Source organism: Ailuropoda melanoleuca, chromosome 2 (assembly GCF_002007445.2).
Source record: "Ailuropoda melanoleuca isolate Jingjing chromosome 2, ASM200744v2, whole genome shotgun sequence".
Lineage (NCBI taxonomy): Eukaryota > Metazoa > Chordata > Mammalia > Carnivora > Ursidae > Ailuropoda > Ailuropoda melanoleuca.
In genome coordinates, this window is record NC_048219.1 from 57270926 (window position 1) to 57291092 (window position 20167).

The following is a 20167-nucleotide window of genomic DNA, read 5'->3' on the forward strand; positions in this document are numbered from 1 at the left end:
CATACTACTTGTGGTGGCTGGTGTTTCAGGTCAGAACGACCTAATAAAGCAAGTATAAATGGTGGGACCCAAACACAGTGCCTGATAAACATGTATTGTGAAACCAACATAAAATGAATCTAGGAAGAGCACAACTCGAAGTAATAGTGAAGTGAGCCAGGCTACTGTAGGCCAAACAGAAAAGTATATACCTAGTCTCCAAAATGATTTCTAAAGATCCACAATTCATATTATTATCATTATTATTATCTCCTATTATTATTATTATTATCATCATCATCATCATCTTCATCATACCACAACATGGCTTTGGGTAGTCACCTCCTACATTGAATGTTGGCTGTCCCAATGACTTGCTTTAACTAACAGAGTATAGCAAAAATGATGAAAGCTTCCACTTGTGTGTTCTTGGGAACTCTGAGCTTCTATACACAAACTTCAGCTGTAGTGATGAAGAGACCACTAAAGTGTTTCTGAGACTATATGGAGAAAGAAAGAGGCCAAAATCTCTACTTCCCAGTCAAGCCTCAAGATGATTCAATTCATGATCATCAGACTCTAAGCATGACCAACAAAGGAAACTCCCTTTTAAGCCCAGTCAACAAAAAGACAATATAATGGTTGGAGAAAAATGGTTGTTGTTTTAAGCCACTGAGATTTCAAATAGTTCAGTCCATAGCACTAAATGAGTCAAACCTCTACATGATTCCATTCATAGTCACCAAACTTCAAGTAAGACTAGCAGAAGAGCCACCTAACTTAGCCCAGTCAAGCCAGAGAATCATGAAAATAGTAAAATAGTTGTTTTAAGCCACTAAGTTTTCAGACAGTTTGGTCCACAGTAATAGATAACTGAAACAATAATGGTATTAGAGTTCCATCAGGGAAACAGAACCACTATGAATATTTCAGAGTAGGGAATTTATTAAAGGAGTTAAGCTGAGGAAGTAAAGAACTGAAGAAAGGAGTTGGAGGATCCAGGAAAAAAATTACTGTCAGGCCTCCCTGAAACACTGGAGTTGGTTTTTGGTGTTAGATGTTGGGAGCTCAGCAAGACCAAGAACTGGAATAAGACTGTGAATGAGGCTCATATAGAAGACTGTTGCCTCTGCATAGCTACCACCTCTGTGGGTTTGTTGCTGAGCGTCCTGTGGTGGTTCTGGCATCAGTATAGTCAGCAAGACCAGCATTCAGGGAGAAGAGTTGGAGGATGCCAGCCCATCTCTTTCTTACTGCCTCTTATTACCTCACCTTCAGACATGTATGGGTGCTGCTTTACCTCTGCCTTTCAAATTTCAAGTGAATGTCTGTTTTGACCAACTCTCACCCAAAATCATGTGGTTTCTGGGAAATGTAGTCTAGTTTCTCCAAATTGCCTCAGAAAGGCCACATCAAATATGGAAGAATGCAACAGTGACAAGTGACAATTGTGGAACAGCAAGGAATTTCCTTACCCGGAGTTGTGTGGAACCTCCCCCAGATTAAAAATGGATTATTTACAAATAATAAATATATACATAACTAAAAATAATTATAAATATATGAATAAACTAAATGAATTAAATTTTTAAATAAATAATCTTAAAAGACAACAAGCAGGAGGCTATGAGCTCCTGTGACCTGGCTGATTACTCACTTCACATTGGTGGCACTGAATACAGAACATGGAAGCACAGAGGTAGTCATTAAGCACAACAACACAAAGTTACAAATGACCTACATATAAGGGCAATTGTGGTAAAGAAAGAATGTGTTGTAAGTAAACAGAAAGTATGTATACATAATCCTTTCAAGAATCCTGACTGTGAAATAGAACATAGAGAAGGAGTAGAAATTGGAAGAGGTAATGTGTGGTTAAGAGAGGTTTGATTTGTGGAACAAGGAAGTGCTATATTTTATTATAAGTACTATAGAAATATTTGATATTTTAAGCTTTATATATGTAAACTGATAAAAAAAATTTTAACTTTTAAGTCTTTGGAGACAGACTTTGGTATAGAATTGAACTATAGTTAAGCCTTACTTTTCTCTTTTGTAAAAATCAGATACTAGCAGCACCTCCAAGTGCTGTGTGAATCCCATTAGAAAATGGGAGGTGATTGGCCCCATTCCTGCACATAGTTAGTGCCCAATTTATGGCAACTTTATGTTAACAAGGTTTGTATTGCTGTATCCCAAACTCAGGGATCCTAGCACTGAGAGCCACCTATCCGACAGTCTGTCAGTTTATGAGGCTCCTACTATTTGCCATCATTCTGCAGTAAGTGCTGTGGAAAAGTGGTGAATGAAAAAGACATTCTCAGTCCTCATAGAGGTTACAGCATCACAGGAAAGCCCAATATTAGGAAAACCACAAGATTTAAATAATTACGTTTTCAAAGTGGTCTGAAACATCAAGTTACTGAATGAGATTCATCAAGTCCATCACAAATAAAATCCTCACCCATTCACACATCTGATCCTCCATTCATATTCAGATTTCCTAGGCGCACTCTTATTTCTGCCCTCAGTATGGGACCTTTGCTCTTGAAACAAGATAAAATTTAGTACTCACCCAGATTCCATTTTCCTGAAATCTATCATGAAGGCCCAAATCTGAGAACAAAAAGTGTTCCCAGATTCCAAGAATGAGGTAATCTATGTATCTCAGATTTCAAGCTTAGAATATTGCCAGCCACATCTACTTACAGCAAGGGTCAGCCGAACTATGCTATCACCACTCACCAATCCCACTATCCTAACTATTCCCCAGTATAAGAAGAAAACTAGGAGAGAGAAAAGAGGGTTGGTCTGTTAGTGGTAAGTCTCAGGAAGCCAAATAAATTAAGAGATGGTAATTCTCTCATACCAATATTGCTGAACCACTAGATGAGCAGAGTTCTACACGCTGCTAAGACTGAAGAAATGGGCAAGAAAGAGAAGGTAGAAAAGAGAGGTCTGCCAATGGAATCACCTGCATGCACTAAGGATTTCATGCATGTTTGATACATTAAAGAATGTAGTTTCTTATTGACTGAGGGGAATTGTAGAAGATGACTGGGTTTAATTTACTTGGGATCTCCCATGCCAAGGAATTGTGTAGAGAGAAGAGACTTATACAACCCAACTAAGAACCTGCTAGAGACTGGCCTTTGAGCACCCACCACTCTGAGTGACATCTGAAACCACACAACACCAGGAGAGCTCAAGACACTGGCCTCTCCTATTCCTCCTCCCCAAGACTCAAGTAGAATGCACCTAGGAAAAGGGAGAAGCAGCTAATTGAGACTGAGGCCATATACCCATTCTCCCACTATTTCAAGTCACTAAAGACAAGTCTGAATTACAGGAAGAGAAAGAAAAGAGCTGCAGCTCAAGTAAATATACAAGTTTTAATATGAACAGGATTTGGGTCTTACCATAAAACTAGAACTGTTTGAATAGCTAAAATTGACAATACTAATGGAATTGGGCTATGATGTCAGTAAGAGAATCTGCTACCCAAAGAGATAGGGGACCTCAATAGAACACAGCTATTATAGCTACTGGAAAACATCATTTTTTTCATGTTTATACATCAATTAGTTAATCCTGCTCAATAATTGGATTTTGCAGTAATTGATCACATTCAACAATATCACTGAACAAACTTATGGTGACATACCAACTGATACACAGCCCCAATCCTTAGACATGAAACTTCTATCTTTCCACTTTATTCCCTCTTGTAAAAAACAGTTGTGTTTACCTCCCCATCCATTCATCCTTCCGTAGGTAAAAGTCCAGTCATTTTCTATGCTGGACTTCTTGGCAAGTCTTTGTGTTCATCTCCAGTCAGCCCTTTACTTCTGGTGCCCAGCATGGCTTCTTTTTTTGGACTGGTCTCATGTCCCTCAGTTTCTGTCTTCTGTTTCCATAGAGTCCTAAACCTTATCAGGACCACCACATACACAACTCTAAAGGGATCCATTCAAATCATTCCTTACATGAATAGCACTGCTGGAGTTTCACAAAGCACAGTCTTTATATCCTCATGTGGTAGTCCTATCTTTAAAGCTGACATATGAAGAAATAAGTATTCTTTGTAAATAACTTTATGTTGCTCCATGAACAAGGAAGTTGTCTCAAAGCCTTAGACCTATAATAACATTTTAATAAAATACCTGTTCAAATAATATTTGTTACAAATTAATTATTTGACTTAAAATTCCAGGACCCTGCTTCTTTTAATAATTCATATGATGGGGGCGCCTGGGTAGCACAGTTGTTAAGCGTCTGCCTTCGGCTCAGGGCGTGATCCCGGCGTCCCGGGATCGAGTCCCACATCAGGCTCCTCCGTTGGGAGCCTGTTTCTTCCTCTCCCTCTCCCCTGCTGTGTTCCCTCTCTCACTGGCTGTCTTTATCTCTGTCTAATAAATAAATAAAATCTTTAAAAAAAAATAATTCATATGATGATCAGCTCATTAGTTCCTGATGGGTTTGACCCCATGAGGAATGTAAGCAAAGTACCTCACATCGTGTGTCCTATTTGTTGTCACATGGTTGTCAAGAAATAAGGGAGTGTCTTTTACATAAAATTGTTTTAGAGGTATGTGAGAAACTGAAAAGTAGGGGTTTTATGATATGAACCTAGAACCATCACTTATTCCATAATTTGAAGCTCTGGCTAAGCTTGGAACTACCAACTACGAAAATCTTTTGCTTTTCTCTAAACAGGCATGATGTCTCAAAAGTATTTAGAAACTTAATCAGCCAGCTTCCTTCACAGAGGAAATCATTGCTTTCCAGATTCCAGACAGTCTAATGTCAGGGAAGAGTACTATTGAAAAAAGTCCTTTTGAGTTTCCTGTTCCACCTCCACCCTCTGTGCCAACACCATGAACATCATGAACACACACACAAACACACACAATTTTGAGCCAATCTGGAGAATGTGGGTAGTTTAGAGAATTATTTGGATATAAATCTATCAATTTTGGTCAGGAAGCAAAATAATAAAACTGAGTTTATTTTCTTTACCCACACCTCTTTCTAAATTTCTTATCTCAATGAGAGAAAAACATCCTACCACCCAGTCATTCAAATCAGAGACCAGGAGACGATCCCCTGGTCTTCCAATTTCCTCACACTTGATATCCAATTAGAAGCACAGAGGTGACATCTCCTTAACCTTAATTTTTCCCTGCCTCACCTTCATTGAGGCCTCAGCTTAGCACCCATTATCATTCCTGGATAAAGATGGTCCCTACTCGATCTCTCTATCTTCAGTCTGCCCACCCAAAACATCTACTACATTGCCCCCAAAGTAACCAGAGAAAGACTATACTAGCTCCTGAACTGCTTTCACAATAAAGTCTAAATACCATGAAAGTAGAGACTATGCCTGTTTATACATTACTTTTGCCAAGCACCTAGCACAAAGGCACCACAATATTTGTCAAGTGAATGAATACTAGGCCCTAATCATTTGGCCCCAGACTCTATATCCTTATATCTTATTGCACCATAGCCATTGGTCTCACAGCTTCAATCAGGTGAAGACTCAGTTTTCCCAAAAGTCCACGCTGTTTTACATCTCTGGATCTTTGTCAAGGCCACCATGGCCCCTTCATCCTTCTCCACTTCTAACCCCACCATCTTCAGTCTCCCTTGTGTATCTTCCGGCCACATGCTCCTCTTTAAGATTTTACTTATTTATTTATTTGACAGACAAAGAAAGACAAAAAGCAGTGGGAGCAGCAGGCAGAGGGAGAGGGAGAAGCAGGCTCCCTGCTGAGCAGGAGCTAGACGCAGGGCTCAAACCAGGTCTCCAGGATATGACCTGAGCCAAAGGAAGACACTTAACCAGCTGAGCCACCCAGGCACCACTGCATGCTCCTCTTTTTACTGCTTTCCTGGTTGCCTTCCCAACTCTCAGGGAGAATGGACCACTCCTTTTGTGTCCTACTCTCTACCTTCATATAGTATTCTAACTCCCAAATGTATTTACTTGATTACTTATCTGACAGAAGGACCCTTTAGCCCACTCAACTACATTTTAAGCTCTCTGGAGAACAGAACTGTGTCCTAGGGAGAAGAAATAAAAGAGGAGAGAGGAAAGGGTAAAGTGCTGAATATGTAAATGCACATATAAATACAGAAACTTTCCCATTCCCTTTTCTTACCCTTCTTATCCAATTTGTCACCAAGTCCTGTCAATTCTGAATATCTCCAAAAGCCATCTACCTGTCTCTATTCCGTAGTTAATTCCCCCAGCATCTGTCACCTGGATTCCTACATAATCCTTTTCCATTTTGTCCTGCCCAAAAGCATCCAATCACATTGGTAGTAAGGAAAACAGGGACAAAATACAGTCCAAACTCAACTCCCAAGATGAAGGTTGAAGGAGCACTATTTGATCATTTGTCTGCCAAAAGAGAGCACATTGTTCCAATTCATCCAAGTTGCTTTCTAATTCACACAAGACATATGTGCTAATAATGTGGCTGTTTCCAACCATTCTTCACCCTGTGATCAGAGTCTTTCTAAAGTACAAATATGATCCTGTCACTCTCCTTTGCACTTGGTGTGAAGTTCAAACCCCATGATATGACCGAATGCCTTCCATGTTCTACCTCCAGCTTACCACTCCCATCTCAGGTTGCACACCTTCTCACACTATATATACTGGGCTCTATCTACCCTTTCTCCGTATATGGCAGAATCTATCAACTCCAGGCTGTGAAGTGCTTTTCATTCTCCCTGGAAAGCCCCCGCTCCACCACATCTCCACTTCCACATCCTGCAGTCACAAGGATAACTCATGGCCATACTTCAGGCCTTGGACTTGGTGTCACTCCCCTGGAAACAGTCCCTAACTTCTCCAATACCCCTTCTGATTGGGTTCAATTCCCTCATATCACCTCATTCTCACCCTTGGCATAACACTTAGCCCTCTGTGTTTTAACTGACAGTTTACTTGTCCCTATTTCCCTCCAGAAGGTGAGCTTCTTGAGGTCAAGAGACAATCTCTTATCACCATTATATCCCCAGTGACTAACACCATGCTCAATAAATAAAAACACAGGGGCTCCTGGGCAGCCCAGTCAGTTAAGTGTTGAACTCTTGATATCGGCTCAGGCCATGATCTCAGGATCGTGAGATTGAGCGCTCCATCGGGCTCTGTGCTGAGCATGCAGCCTGCTTAGGATTCTCTCTCTCCCTCTCCCTCTGCCTCTCCCCACCTCCCCCCATGTGTGCTCACTCTCTCTTTCTCTTAAAAAAAAAAAAAGCATAGAATTTGTCTTCTCCAGACGACCAGTTGTAATAAATCCAGCCCAGAACTAACAAAAAGACCACCAAAGGAAACCAGTAGCAACCTTATTATATAGGCTTAAGCCATAGGAAGACAATATTATACCCTTAGACAGGAATGTTGAGTCACCCAACTAATGAGGAAAAACTATCTTGAGCTATATCCTTATTGTTACTGTAATAACAAATTTTGGTTTAACGTTTCCTCTTAAGTAATCTTCCAACTAGCCTCTATTTAGGTTGATTCAAATTTTATATGAATTTACTTCTGCCTAATCCTCTGATACTAATCTCTTCCGTAACCATGTTTACACTTGTTCAGGGCTTTACTTTTGTCCTTTAAATATATTTTAAAGATTTCAAGGCCAGACTCACTCAAAAGCAACTAAAAACTTATTTCACACTTGAGAAATGCAGTCCCTCCCTACCCTGCTGTCAGACTGTCACTCTTCCTGTACTTCCACATAAATAGCAACACTGCTCCACCCAGCTGCCTGAATTCAAATCCAGAAGTCATTTGTGTTTTTTTGAAAATCCTGTTTTTTTATGGCTGACTCCTTCTTTTCACATCTGTTTAAATATCCCTATACCTAGGCTTTTTCTGTCAACCTAATCTTAAGCAACAACTTTGTCACCATCATCTTTCATTGCTTTTAACACTAGCTGATATATTTTAATGTTCAATGGAACATTAGAATGTTTATTGTTTATCTTCCCCAATGGAATATAAGTTCCATAAGAACGGTGACTTGTTGGTTTTGCTCACATTATGAACTCCAACTGGACCTGGCTCATAATAAATCCTCAGGAATTAACTATTGAATGAGGCAAGGGAAGAATGAACTGGTTATTTTACGTGTCTTCTCTTGTATGAGGACATAAAATCAGGTCAAGGAGGGTTATTTTAAATATTTATGTTATATAATATCCTATCTATATCTTTTACCATTCCTTCCCATTTCCGAGAAGCAAACTTTAGCTTCTGCCATTTGAAAGCTGAATTTCCATAAACACATCCATGTAATCAAAATCAATATCAAGAAAAGACCATTACCAGCATCCCAGATGCCCCCTTTCTGTTCTCTGTATTATCTCCCCAAAAGGTAAATATTATCTTGACATCTAACCACATGAATTGTTTTTATCTGTTTACATAGTTTTTTAAAAAAATTATAGTTGACTATGCACTTTACATAAGTAGAATCATATTGTACATATTTTCTTGTGACTACTTTTACTGAAATGTCTGAGATCCACCCATATTGTTGTGTATAGTTGTATTTTGTTGATTCCGTTACAATATAATACAAGCTTTTTAAAATTCAACACTAAATCATTAATATATCAAATTATAAAATTTTAATGATCATATATACATATAACAAAATTTTTTCAAGGAAATCTAGAATCTATCCAATTTTCACTTTTTTAGAACATTCTTATAGCAAAATCTTAACTTATATCTTTAGTTTGTTAGGAAGAATTTCTAAAGTGAATTTTCAGAGACAAGACCTTTTTGGGGGGTTTTTTGATTCACATGGGTAATTTATTCACAAGAAATTATTAGCAACTCTTTTTTTTAAAGATTTATTATTTGAGAGAGAGAGAGAGAACATGAATGGGAGGGGCAGATGGAGAGGGGGAGAGAATCTCAAGCAGACTCATGCTGAGCATGGAGCCCTACATGGGGTGGTTTTTTTTTATGATTTTTTTTTTATATTATGTTAGTCACCATACAGTACATCCCTGGATTCCGATGCAAAGTTCGATGCTTCATTAGTTGCGTATAACACCCAGTGCACCATGCAATACGTGCCCTCCTGACTACCCATCACCAGTCTATCCCTTTCCCCCACCCCCCTCCCCTCTGAAGTCTTCAGTTTGTTTCTCATAGTCCATAGTCTCTCAACCTACATGGGGTTTTATCTCAAGACCCTGAGATCATGATCCAAGCCAAAACCTAGAGTCAGACGCTTAACTGTCCATGCCACCCAGGGAACCCTGTAACTCTTTTAATTATCAACTGTATATGGCAGTATTCACCTTCCTAAATACTCACCGAAAGTAGATATACTGTCCTTTTAAAATTTTTGTCAGTGTGACAAAAATGTATGTCATTAATTCATTTTTACAAGTGTAGTTTCTTTTTCTTGTTTATTAGTTGAGAAAAAGTTAATCTTGGTGTACTTGAGTTTCCTATGACTGATTCTGTTTTGATAATTTGTATTTGTCTAGTAAAACTGTCCAGTTTATTGAGATTTTTAATGGGTTAGTGGAATCTCATGGTTTTAATTTGCATTCTCTTAATGACTAATTCATTTACATTTTAAAATGGAACAGCAACATTTTAAAATTCTGATCTGAATCAGACATTAATTTGTGAGATTGGTTTAGATCCTATCCATATAACTAGAAATGCTTTGTTTGCATATATAAGAAATAGATTCTGTAACCAAATTTTATCTTTTAAATTTTCATACAGAACATAGAAAATCAAATATGTATTAGAGAGACTTCTGGTTGGAAAATGTGTTACTTGCATGGCCTAAATCGAGCTCATCCACAGGACCATACAAACATTTTGTGACCATAGTTTCCAAAACTGTGAGTTCCATTGAGAAGTAAGATCTAATAGAGACTGTGGTAGGAAAAGAAATGAACTGTCAGTAAATGTCTGATAGGAGGCTAACTGGTGGGATAAATAAAAAATGAGGAAGGTTTTAGAGCATAGGTCTGGGAAATGGAAGGATATGTAATTTCAGAGAGTTAAATTATTAGAATATTTTCCTAGGAGCGAGAAAAGAGAAAGTATGTTACAAATAGTATTGTTGCTATTTAATTAGTTTTAAAAAATCCAGCTTTATTTATAGAATAACATGAAACATAGAGGCAGAGTTCTGTTCAGCAAAATAAAGAATAAGATTTTTAAAGTCTATTATTACTGCATTTTACATTAAGGAGAGAAAACGGGTTTCAATGAGAACGGGTTTCAATGAGAATTTACTAAAAATGAGGGTTCTAAAGTTCTGAAGTGTATTACTTAAAGATCTTATGAAGAATTTTCCTGGGTTGCTATTGAAAAATTGTGTCAGAGTTGACTTACATGTTATATAAGTTGTAATAGAGGCTGAAGTCACTTTTAGAAGAGATTTGCAAGTACAAATTTTCACTTTTCAGATGAATAACAATCTAGAAGTTATTTTTGTTTAGGATAAGTGTTACTGGCAAAGTTGCTTTTTGTAAGAGTTTCATGTGCAAATAAATGTCTATTAATCAATAAATTAATAATAACCATATATTAATTCATTCAATGAATATTTATTTTTTTGCACTCATTCGTAATCAAAAGATATGGACTTAAATCAGCATCAATTCTTATTAACTTTACGCTAGCTTTCTTTATTAACTTCATGCTAGCTTTCTTTGTAAATATGTAAGGGAAGAAAAAAAACTCCATAGTATTTTGAAGATCTAATATAGATAACATTCCTAGTATAGGACCCAACAAATAGCAGATATTCAACAAAATAACTTGTCCTTACCAGTTTTCTTAACTGTAAAATTATGATAATAATACATATATTTCAGAGTTATCAAGGAAAAGAAAAGCAAAATACCAATTGCAATATATAAACCTATCAAAATGCATGGCACAGAGAAGGAGCTCATTCATTCTTCCATTCTCTCCTGATTTCTTATCATTTCATTTCCATAACAACATTTACTAAGCATTTATGATGTGTACTGGATGTTGAGCAGTGAAGGTAAGCAAGACAAATGTGATACCTGCCCTCACAGAATTTATAATCTTATGTTTAGGGGAAGACAGATTAATCAATTAATTGCAACTGAATGGCAAGAGGAAGTGAAGAAATCCTACACTATCAATTCAGCTTTTAATTCTGCCAATGTAGTGCTCAGCACTGGGAATATAAATGTTATGTTTGCTTTCATTTATTTTGAAAAATTAATTAAGGAAGCCTATCTACAGCACGTTCCTAGGTATCTCAGTGAGGTCCTGACTACCCCCTTAGTCCCATCTGTCATTTGGTCTATTGTCCTGTGTAGTTTTTATCTTTTTTGGCTCCGAAAGAGATGAATGTCCGTCAAGGAATATTTTGCTGTAGCAACATTCACGTTCCCAAAGTATGAATGGTACAGTTCAAGTAGAGGGTAGCATTAACATTCTTGGCAACAGAATGTGACCCAGTGACAAGGAACTATTCATAAATTCTTTGCATTGTTATTGACATCGAAAATCTCTTGTAGGTTCATGTAGGTATAAAGTAGCTATTTGCTCTCAGGGATTTGGGGATCACTGTTCAAGCTTACCTGCCTGTGTAAAGTTCCCCTATGGCTTATGTTGGACTTCCTCTTCCCCTCCTACCTTGTCTACTTCTTATCAGGAAATTCATTTTTTCAGGTTCAATTCAATATGACAAATATTAATTGAATGCCTATCATATGCATGTCTTCAGAAACATTTTAAATGTTCTTTATGTGGGAGCAAAGTTCTTAACCCTCTCTCATTAGTCTATGAGCACAGACTTAACATAATTTATTAGAATTCTCCCCTTGGATGAACTGTCTGATTAGCAAGATTTTATGACCAAAGAAGCAGCATGATCACTCCATAACTGTGTGTGATATGGTAGGGTAGGAAGGGCTGGCAGGCAGCAGTCAAGGAAAAGGGTTCCTTGAGGTAGGGGAAACTATAAAAATTGCTGAATGGGAAAGCACTGACAGAGATTTGGCAGTGTCAGTGCACTAAACCAAGAAGGGTGATTTAAATAGATAAGAAAAGCTTAAGTGAAATCAGTCAAGCAGAGAAAGACAATTATCATATATTTCACACATATGTGGAACATAAAGAATAGCATGGAGGACCACAGGGGAAGGGAGGGAAAACCAAATGGGAAGAAATCAGAAAGGGAGACAAACCATGAGAGACTCTGGACTCTGGGAACAAAATTGAGGGTCACAGAAGGGAGGGGGTGGAGGAATGGGGTAACTGGGTGATGGGTATTAAGGAAGGCACGAGTGGTGATGAGCACTGGGTGTATTATGCAACTAATGAATCATTGAACACTACATCAAAAACTAATGATGTACTATATGGTGGCTAACTGAACATAATAATAAAAATAAATAAATAAATAAGATAACATTTAAAAAAAACCAAAACCCAGACCAGTCACCTGTCTTGGCTCTCTCAAGCCATTCTGGGCCTGCTCGAGAGGCCTTCCCCTACTCTCTCTAGGGATCTCAGTTATGTAGTAATAAACTTTCTTATGCCCTCAGGGAAAAAAAGAAAAGAAAAGAAAGACCTGGCCAGGATAGACATGACTGAGCCCCAGGGAATAGGGCAGCATACAGCAGGGTAATGATTTTTTTTGAGATTTATTCTACTTCAAATCTTTAATAATAAAAGAAATACAACATAATGAAAGAACATCTTAGGAACTGAAGAAGACAAAAACCAGGGAATGCCTAAGTTCCCAATGATTTACTCCTTAGTCATGTTGATACCACTCACTTTGGAATATCTATTATTGCTCCCCTTGCTTTATTCCCAACTCTAACGGGTAGCCTAAATAGGTGATTTAGGGTCTTGCCTCCCTTCCCACTGTGTACACTTAACTCTGGACATCGCAATCACAGAATCCTAACACCCTAGCAAGTGTGATTGGTTCAGAAGGTGGACACATGACCTAAGCCAATGCAACCAGATCCCTCACCAGGCTTTTTAAGCTGAGGTAGAAGAATAACTGCCTTTTTCCTAAGTGGTGAGGTGAGGACAATATAAGCATGGAACTACCTGGTTTCCTCCTTGTGGAGAAAGTCAGTCTGGGAGATAGATATTGATAGGATGACAGAAACAAATACAAGAAATAGAGAGTGATTTCTGTTTATCCTTGGTTTCCTATATCAAATATTACTCTACTAATGTAGTAATAAGCTTGGTATGTCCAAAGAACTGAAGTGAAGTGCATGAGAAGACAGTTAGATATATGAGGTTGAAGACCCCAACAATAATGAAATTTTGTGTAGCTTAATAGATCTCAATACCGACTTAATATGAAAATCATTTGGAAGGTTTCTAAAACCATCACTATGGACTTTCATGTACAGTAATGGTGGATTTGGTAATTAATATCAATCTTCCCCCTTCTTTTCAATATTCTACTAGAGAGTCTAGCAATACAGTAAGATAGGAAAAAAACACAAGTAATCTAGATTGGAAAAGAAAGCTTTCCTTGTTTGCAAACAAACATCTATGTAGAAAATCCCACTGATTCTACAAAATACCTACTAAAAGTAATATGTTAGGTCAGCAAGGTTACAGTATACAAGGACAATCCACAAAATAGCAATTGTGTTTCTAAACATTAGCAAAGAAATCTGGAAATTGAAATTTTACAAAAATACAATTTATAATAGAATCAAGAATATTAAATATTTAAAGATAATATAACTGTAAAAAAACCCTATTCACTGAAAGCTATAAAACATTGCTGAGAGAAATTAAGATCTAAATAAATGAAGAGATACATCACATTTATGAGCCAAAAGGCAATATTGTTAAGATGGCCATTTTTGCCAAAATTGATCTGTAAATTAGACAAAATCCCAATCAAAGCCCAGCAGGGTTTTTGATAGAAAGGGAGAAGACAATTCTAAAATTTATATGGACTTAAATGGAAATCCCAAGGAACTGGAACAATCAAAAAATTTTCTGAAAAAGAATAAACTTGGGGGGCTTACACCATTTGAATTCAAGACTTACTATAAAACCCAGTACACTGAAAACTATGACACTGATGAAAGTCAGATGCTTAACTGACTGATCCACCCAGGCGCCCTCCATGTACATTTTTTTACAAGTCTTTTAGTGTATATAGGCACACATTATTTTGAATTATATAATTAGGAATCGAATTTCTCGGTCATTGAGTATGCATATGTTCAACTAGAATAGGTAATGCTCGGCACTTTTCCAAAGTTTGGTTCCCAAATTTGAGGAAAGACATGAATCTACATATTCAAGAAGGCCATGAGCCTCAAATAGTATAAATCCAAAGAGATCCACACTGAAACACATTACAATCAAACAGTTGAAAACCAGACAAAGAGAGAATCCTGAAAGCAGCAAGAGAGAAGCAACTCACCACCTATGAGGGACTTTTTCTAATAATATCAACAGCTGATTTCTCATCAGAAACCATAGAGTCTAGAGGGATGTTGGATGACATATTTAAAGTGCCAAAAAAACCAAAACCAAACCAAAACAAAAAACAACACTGTCAATCAGGAATTCTACATAGAGCAAAACTATCCTGAAAAATTGGAAACAACCCAAATGTTCATCAACTGATGAATGGAAAAACAAAATGTGGTATATCCATACAGTGGGATATTATTCAGCCATAAAAAAGAATGAGGTGCTGGTACATGCTACATCATGGATGAACCTTGAAAACATTATGCCAAGTGAAAGAAGCTGGACACAAAAGGCCACATATTGTAAGATTCCATTTACATGAAATGTCTAGAATAGGCAAATTCATAGTGATAGAAAACAAATTAGTCATTACCAGGGCGGGGGGAGGGGAGAGGAAATGGGAAGTTACTGCTTAATAGATATATGATTTCTTTTGGGGGTGATGAAAATATTCTAGAATTAGATAGTAATGATGGTTGCACAACAATGTGAATGTATAAAAGGCATGGTTTGGATTATTTATATTTTAGATAATTATAAAAAATATGCTGAAAATAATATTTTTAATGGTAGTTTTTAAGGACACTGTGGCACCAGGAATTAACTCTGGCTGCAAGATTTTTCTAATTTCAAATATTACCTCATGAATACCTATCCAATATATAGTTAAGGCTTTACAGTTTAAAATGGTTACAATGATAAATTTTAAGTTATGTGAATTTTACTTCATTAGCAAATAAATATGATTGTATTGGATTATAAACAAAGGAATAAAATAAATATTTCTGAGTCCATATGATGTGAGTAAAAATAAGGAAGGACAAGTCTTACTTAAAACATTGTTAGTAATAAATATAGAAGGAATGAGGAAATAGAAACCACTTTTAGAACATTATGGTAATATTACTGCAGGAAAAGCCCATATTTTCATATGTTTATTTGCCACCTGTATATTTTCTTTGGTGAAGATTTGTTCAGATTTTGTTATTACTTTTTTAAATAGTTGTTTTTATTTTTACTGTTGAGTTACAAGTTACAAGTCATTTTCAGATATATGATTTGGAAAAAATACTGTCTTTTCATTTTTTTAACAGTGTCTTTAGCAGAGCAAGTCTTTAAGTTTTATAAAGTCAGTTATTAAATTTTTCTTTTATAGGTCATGCTTTTGGTGTCATAGTTGAAAAATCATCTCTAAACCCAAAGCATACAGATTTTCTCATTTGTTTTCTTCTAGAAATTTTATAGTTTTATATTTTATATTTAGATCTATGGTAGATTGTTGACTTAAATTTTATATAAGGTTAACACCTTACCTAATGATATGTCTCAAGACTAGGATTCCTTATTTTGCTTATGGATGTACACTTTTTACAACCCTATTTGTTAAATGGTAATATCTTCTTTGAATTATCTTTGCACACTTGTCAAATGTTAGTTGACTATATTTGTGCAGGTCTATTTCTGGGTCCCTATTCTATTTATTCTGTGTGTCTATCATTTTGCTAATACCACAATCTCTTGATTACTGTAGTTTTATTATCTATTTTTTAATGGATTATGGATCAGTTTATTTCCTCTCAGCTTTGTTGAGATATAATTGACAAATAAAATTGAACATATGTAAAATATACTTCATGATGATTTAACATACAGGTACACTGTGAAAGGATTTCCCCCATCTAATTAATTAACACATTCATCATAGCACATATTATTTTGTGTGTGTGTGAGAACATTTAACTCTACTTACTGAGCAAATTTCAATTATACAATACAGTGTTATTAACTATAGTCACCAATGTATAAATTCGATCCAGACCTTATTCATCTCATATAAAATATGCTATTTTATATGCTTTTACCAACCTGTCCCTATTTTCCCCTTCCCTCAGGCCCTGGCAACCACTTTTCTACTCTCTTTTTCTATGACTTTGACTTTAAAAAAAGTAAGATTCCACATGTAAGTGATACCATGCAGTATGTGTCTGGCTTATTTCACTTAGTGGAATGTCCTCAAGGTTCATTTATGTTGTTTCAAATGAAACGATTTCCTTCTTTCTCATGGCTGAATAATATTCCATTGTATACCTATGCTGCATCCGTTTTATCCATTTATCTCTTGATGGACACTTAAGTTATTTCCATATCTTGGCTATTGTGAATGCTGCAATGAACATGGTGGTGCAGATATCTCTTCAAGATCCTGCTTTGGTTTGCTTTGGATATATACCAAGAAGTGGATTGCTGGGTCATATAGTAGTTTTATTTTTAAAGTTTTGAGGGACCTCCATCATGTTTTCCATAGTGGCTGTACTAATTTACATTCCTACCAATCATGCACAAAGGTTCCTTTTTCTTCATATCCTTGCCAATACTTGTTTTCTTTTGTCTTTTTGATGATAGCCGTTCTAACAGGTATGAGGCGAGATCTCATTGTGGTTTTGATTTGAATTTCCCTGATGATTAGGAATGTTGAGAACTTTTTCATGTACCTGTTGGCCATTTGTGGATATACCACATTTTGTTTTTCCATTCATCAGTTGATGAACATTTGGGTTGTTTCCAATTTTTCAGGATAGTTTTGCTCTATGTAGAATTCCTGATTGACAGTGTTGTTTTTTGTTTTGGTTTGGTTTTGGTTTTTTTGGCACTTTAAATATGTCATCCAACATCCCTCTAGACTCTATGGTTTCTGATGAGAAATCAGCTGTTGATATTATTAGAAAAAGTCCCTCATAGGTGGTGAGTTGCTTCTCTCTTGCTGCTTTCAGGATTCTCTCTTTGTCTGGTTTTCAACTGTTTGATTGTAATGTGTTTCAGTGTGGATCTCTTTGGATTTATACTATTTGAGGCTCATGGCCTTCTTGAATATGTAGATTCATGTCTTTCCTCAAATTTGGGAACCAAACTTTGGAAAAGTGCCGAGCATTACCTATTCTAGTTGAACATATGCATACTCAATGACCGAGAAATTCGATTCCTAATTATATAATTCAAAATAATGTGTGCATATATACACTAAAAGACTTGTAAAAAAAAATGTACATGGAGGGCGCCTGGGTGGATCAGTCAGTTAAGCATCTGACTCTTGATCTCAGCTCAAGTAATGATCTCAGGGTGTGAGGTCAAGCCCGATGTCAGGTTCCACACTCAATGAGGAGTCTGCCTGAGATTCTCGCTCTCCCTCTCCTTCTGCTCCTCCCCCCACTCATGTGCTTTGTCTTTCTCTCTCTCTCTCTCAAATAAATAAATAAATCTTTTTAAAAAAATGTATGTGGTATGTTCTTAACGAAAGCCAAAAACTGGGGTGCCTGGGTGGCTCAGTCGTTAAGCATCTGCCTTCAGCTCAGGTCATGATCCCAGGGTCCTGGGATCCAGCCCCATGTCAGGCTCCCTGTTCAGTGGGGAGCCTGCTTCTCCCTCTTCCACTTCCCCTGCTTGTGTTCTCTCTCTCGCTGTTTCTTTCTGTCAAATAAATAAATAAAATCTTTTTTAAAAAGTCAAAAACTTTAAATAATTTTAATATCATCCACAGTAGAATGGATAAACCAATTCTAGTATAGTCCTATAATTTATAATAGCTTCAAAAAACATGAAATACTTAAGGATAAATTTAGTTAAATATATTCAAGACCTGTACACTAAAAATTATAGAACACTGCTAAGAGAAATAAGAGTACAAAATAAGTGAAGAGATATAGCATGTTCATGGATTAGAAGACTCAATTCTCCCAAATTGATCTATAGATTCAATGCAAAATTAAAGTTTGTAGCATGCTTTTGGAGCTATGACAAGTTGATTCTAAAATTTATATGAAAAGAAATGTCCTCTAATAGCTGAAACAATTTTTTAAAGATTTTTTATTTATTTATTTGAGAGAGAGAGAAAGCATTAGCAAGGGGAGCTGCAGAGGGAGAAGGAGAAGCAGGCTCCCCTCTGAGCAGGGAGCCCAATGCAGGGCTCGATTCCAGGACCCAGAGATCATAACCTGAGCCAAAGGCAGATGTGTAACCGACTGATCCACCCAGGTGCCCCTAGCAGAAATAATTTTGAAGGAAATCAAAGTTAGAGGACTTAGACTACCAGATTTCAGTACTTACAATAAAGTAACAGTAATCAAAATCATATAGGGATGTATATATCTTGGCATATAGTATAAAGGAAAAAATATAGATCTATGAAACAAATTAAGAGTTCAGAAGTAAACCCACACATATACTGACTTTTGACAAAAATGCCAAGATAAATCAACTGGAAAAGATAGTCTTTTCTTCTATACCTGAAACTAATATTACACTGTATGTTAACTAACTGGAATTTAAATAAAAACTTAATAAAAAGAGAAATGTAAAAATTTTAATGCTAAATAAATAAAGTTAGGTGTATTAAAAATAAAGGTATACGTAGAAAAAAAAAGAAAAAAGATACTGTTTTCAACAAATGATATTAGAATAACTGAATATCCATATGAAACACAATGAGCATTGCCTCTTACCTCTTGCCATACAAAAAAGTTATCCCCAAGTGGTCATATACCTACATATAGAATCTTAAATTTTAAAACTTCTGGAAGAAAATTGGAGAAAGTCTTCATGATCTTGAGGGAGGTAATGTTTTAGACAAACATAAAAATCAGATTGATTGGACTTCACCAAAATTAAAACCTTCTGTTAATCATTAAAAATGAAAATTATATATATTACATGTAAAATACTTCAATGTATCACATATTAATTACATATATTAATATTATATATAATAGTTAATAATTATATATAAACATACATATAAATTATATATAAACATACATAAACATATATTTATAAACATGACTAAAGATTTGTTTCTAGGACGTATAAGTAACTCTTTCAATTTAATGATAAGATAACACTGTAATTAAAAATGAGGAAAATATTTTAAGACACTTCATAAAAGAAGATATATGAATAGCTAATAAGCAAATCAAAAGACACTTCAAAATAATTTGTCATTAGAGAAATGCAAATTAAAACCAAAATGTGATACTAATATATAACCATTACAATGGCTACAATTTTAAAAACCAGCAATACTAAAAGTAGACAAGGATATGAAGCAACTAGAACTCTCATACATTTCTGGTAGAAACATAAAATAGTAAAACTACTTTGAATGACAGTCTGGTAGTTTCTTTTAAAGTTATATATACACTTACTTTCTACTTTGTAATTCCACTCCTAGAATGACCTGAATAGAATAAAAACATATGTCCACTCAAAGAGTTCTATGTAAATGTCCACTAGAGTTTTATTCATAAATAAGTCCCCCCCAAAAAAACAAATAAATAGGAGAATAACAAAAAATAACCAATAAAGTAGGGGAAAAAATAAATGTTCATCAACTGGTAAATGGATAAGCAATTGTAGTGTGTTTATACAGTAGAATACTATTCAGCAATAAATAGTAATGAACTACTGATGCATGCAATAATATGAAAGAATCTCAAAAATATTATGCTAAATAAAAGAAGCCAGGCTCCATAAAACACATAATGTACTATTCCATTTTTATGAAATTCCAGTAAGTATGAACTAATCTGCAGTGGCAGAAATTAAATTAGTGGTTCCCTGGGGATAAAAATGGGGAAGAGAGGGGAGGGGGAAAAGATGGAGGAGGAGTAGGGGACCTTTTTT

General features: G+C 35.9%; 2 protein-coding genes across 3 annotated transcripts in view; one reads left to right on the top strand and one right to left on the bottom strand.

Annotated features, from left to right (window-relative positions):
- Window positions 1-15671, top strand: part of CLCA4 (chloride channel accessory 4) — a 41356-nt gene extending 25685 nt beyond the window's left edge. Inside the window, exon 15 of the mRNA XM_002919385.3 lies at window positions 15651-15671. Coding sequence (XP_002919431.3) covers window positions 15651-15671 — 21 coding nt within the window. The remainder of the gene's footprint in view (window positions 1-15650) is intronic.
- Window positions 1-20167, bottom strand: part of ODF2L (outer dense fiber of sperm tails 2 like) — a 312052-nt gene that overhangs the window by 211152 nt on the left and 80733 nt on the right. Inside the window, exon 2 of one of the 2 annotated variants that reach the window (XM_034653816.1) lies at window positions 19690-19721. The exons of the other annotated variant lie outside the window; for it this stretch is intronic. The gene's annotated coding sequence lies outside the window, so the exon portion shown is untranslated. The remainder of the gene's footprint in view (window positions 1-19689; window positions 19722-20167) is intronic. 2 annotated transcript variants of the gene reach the window in all.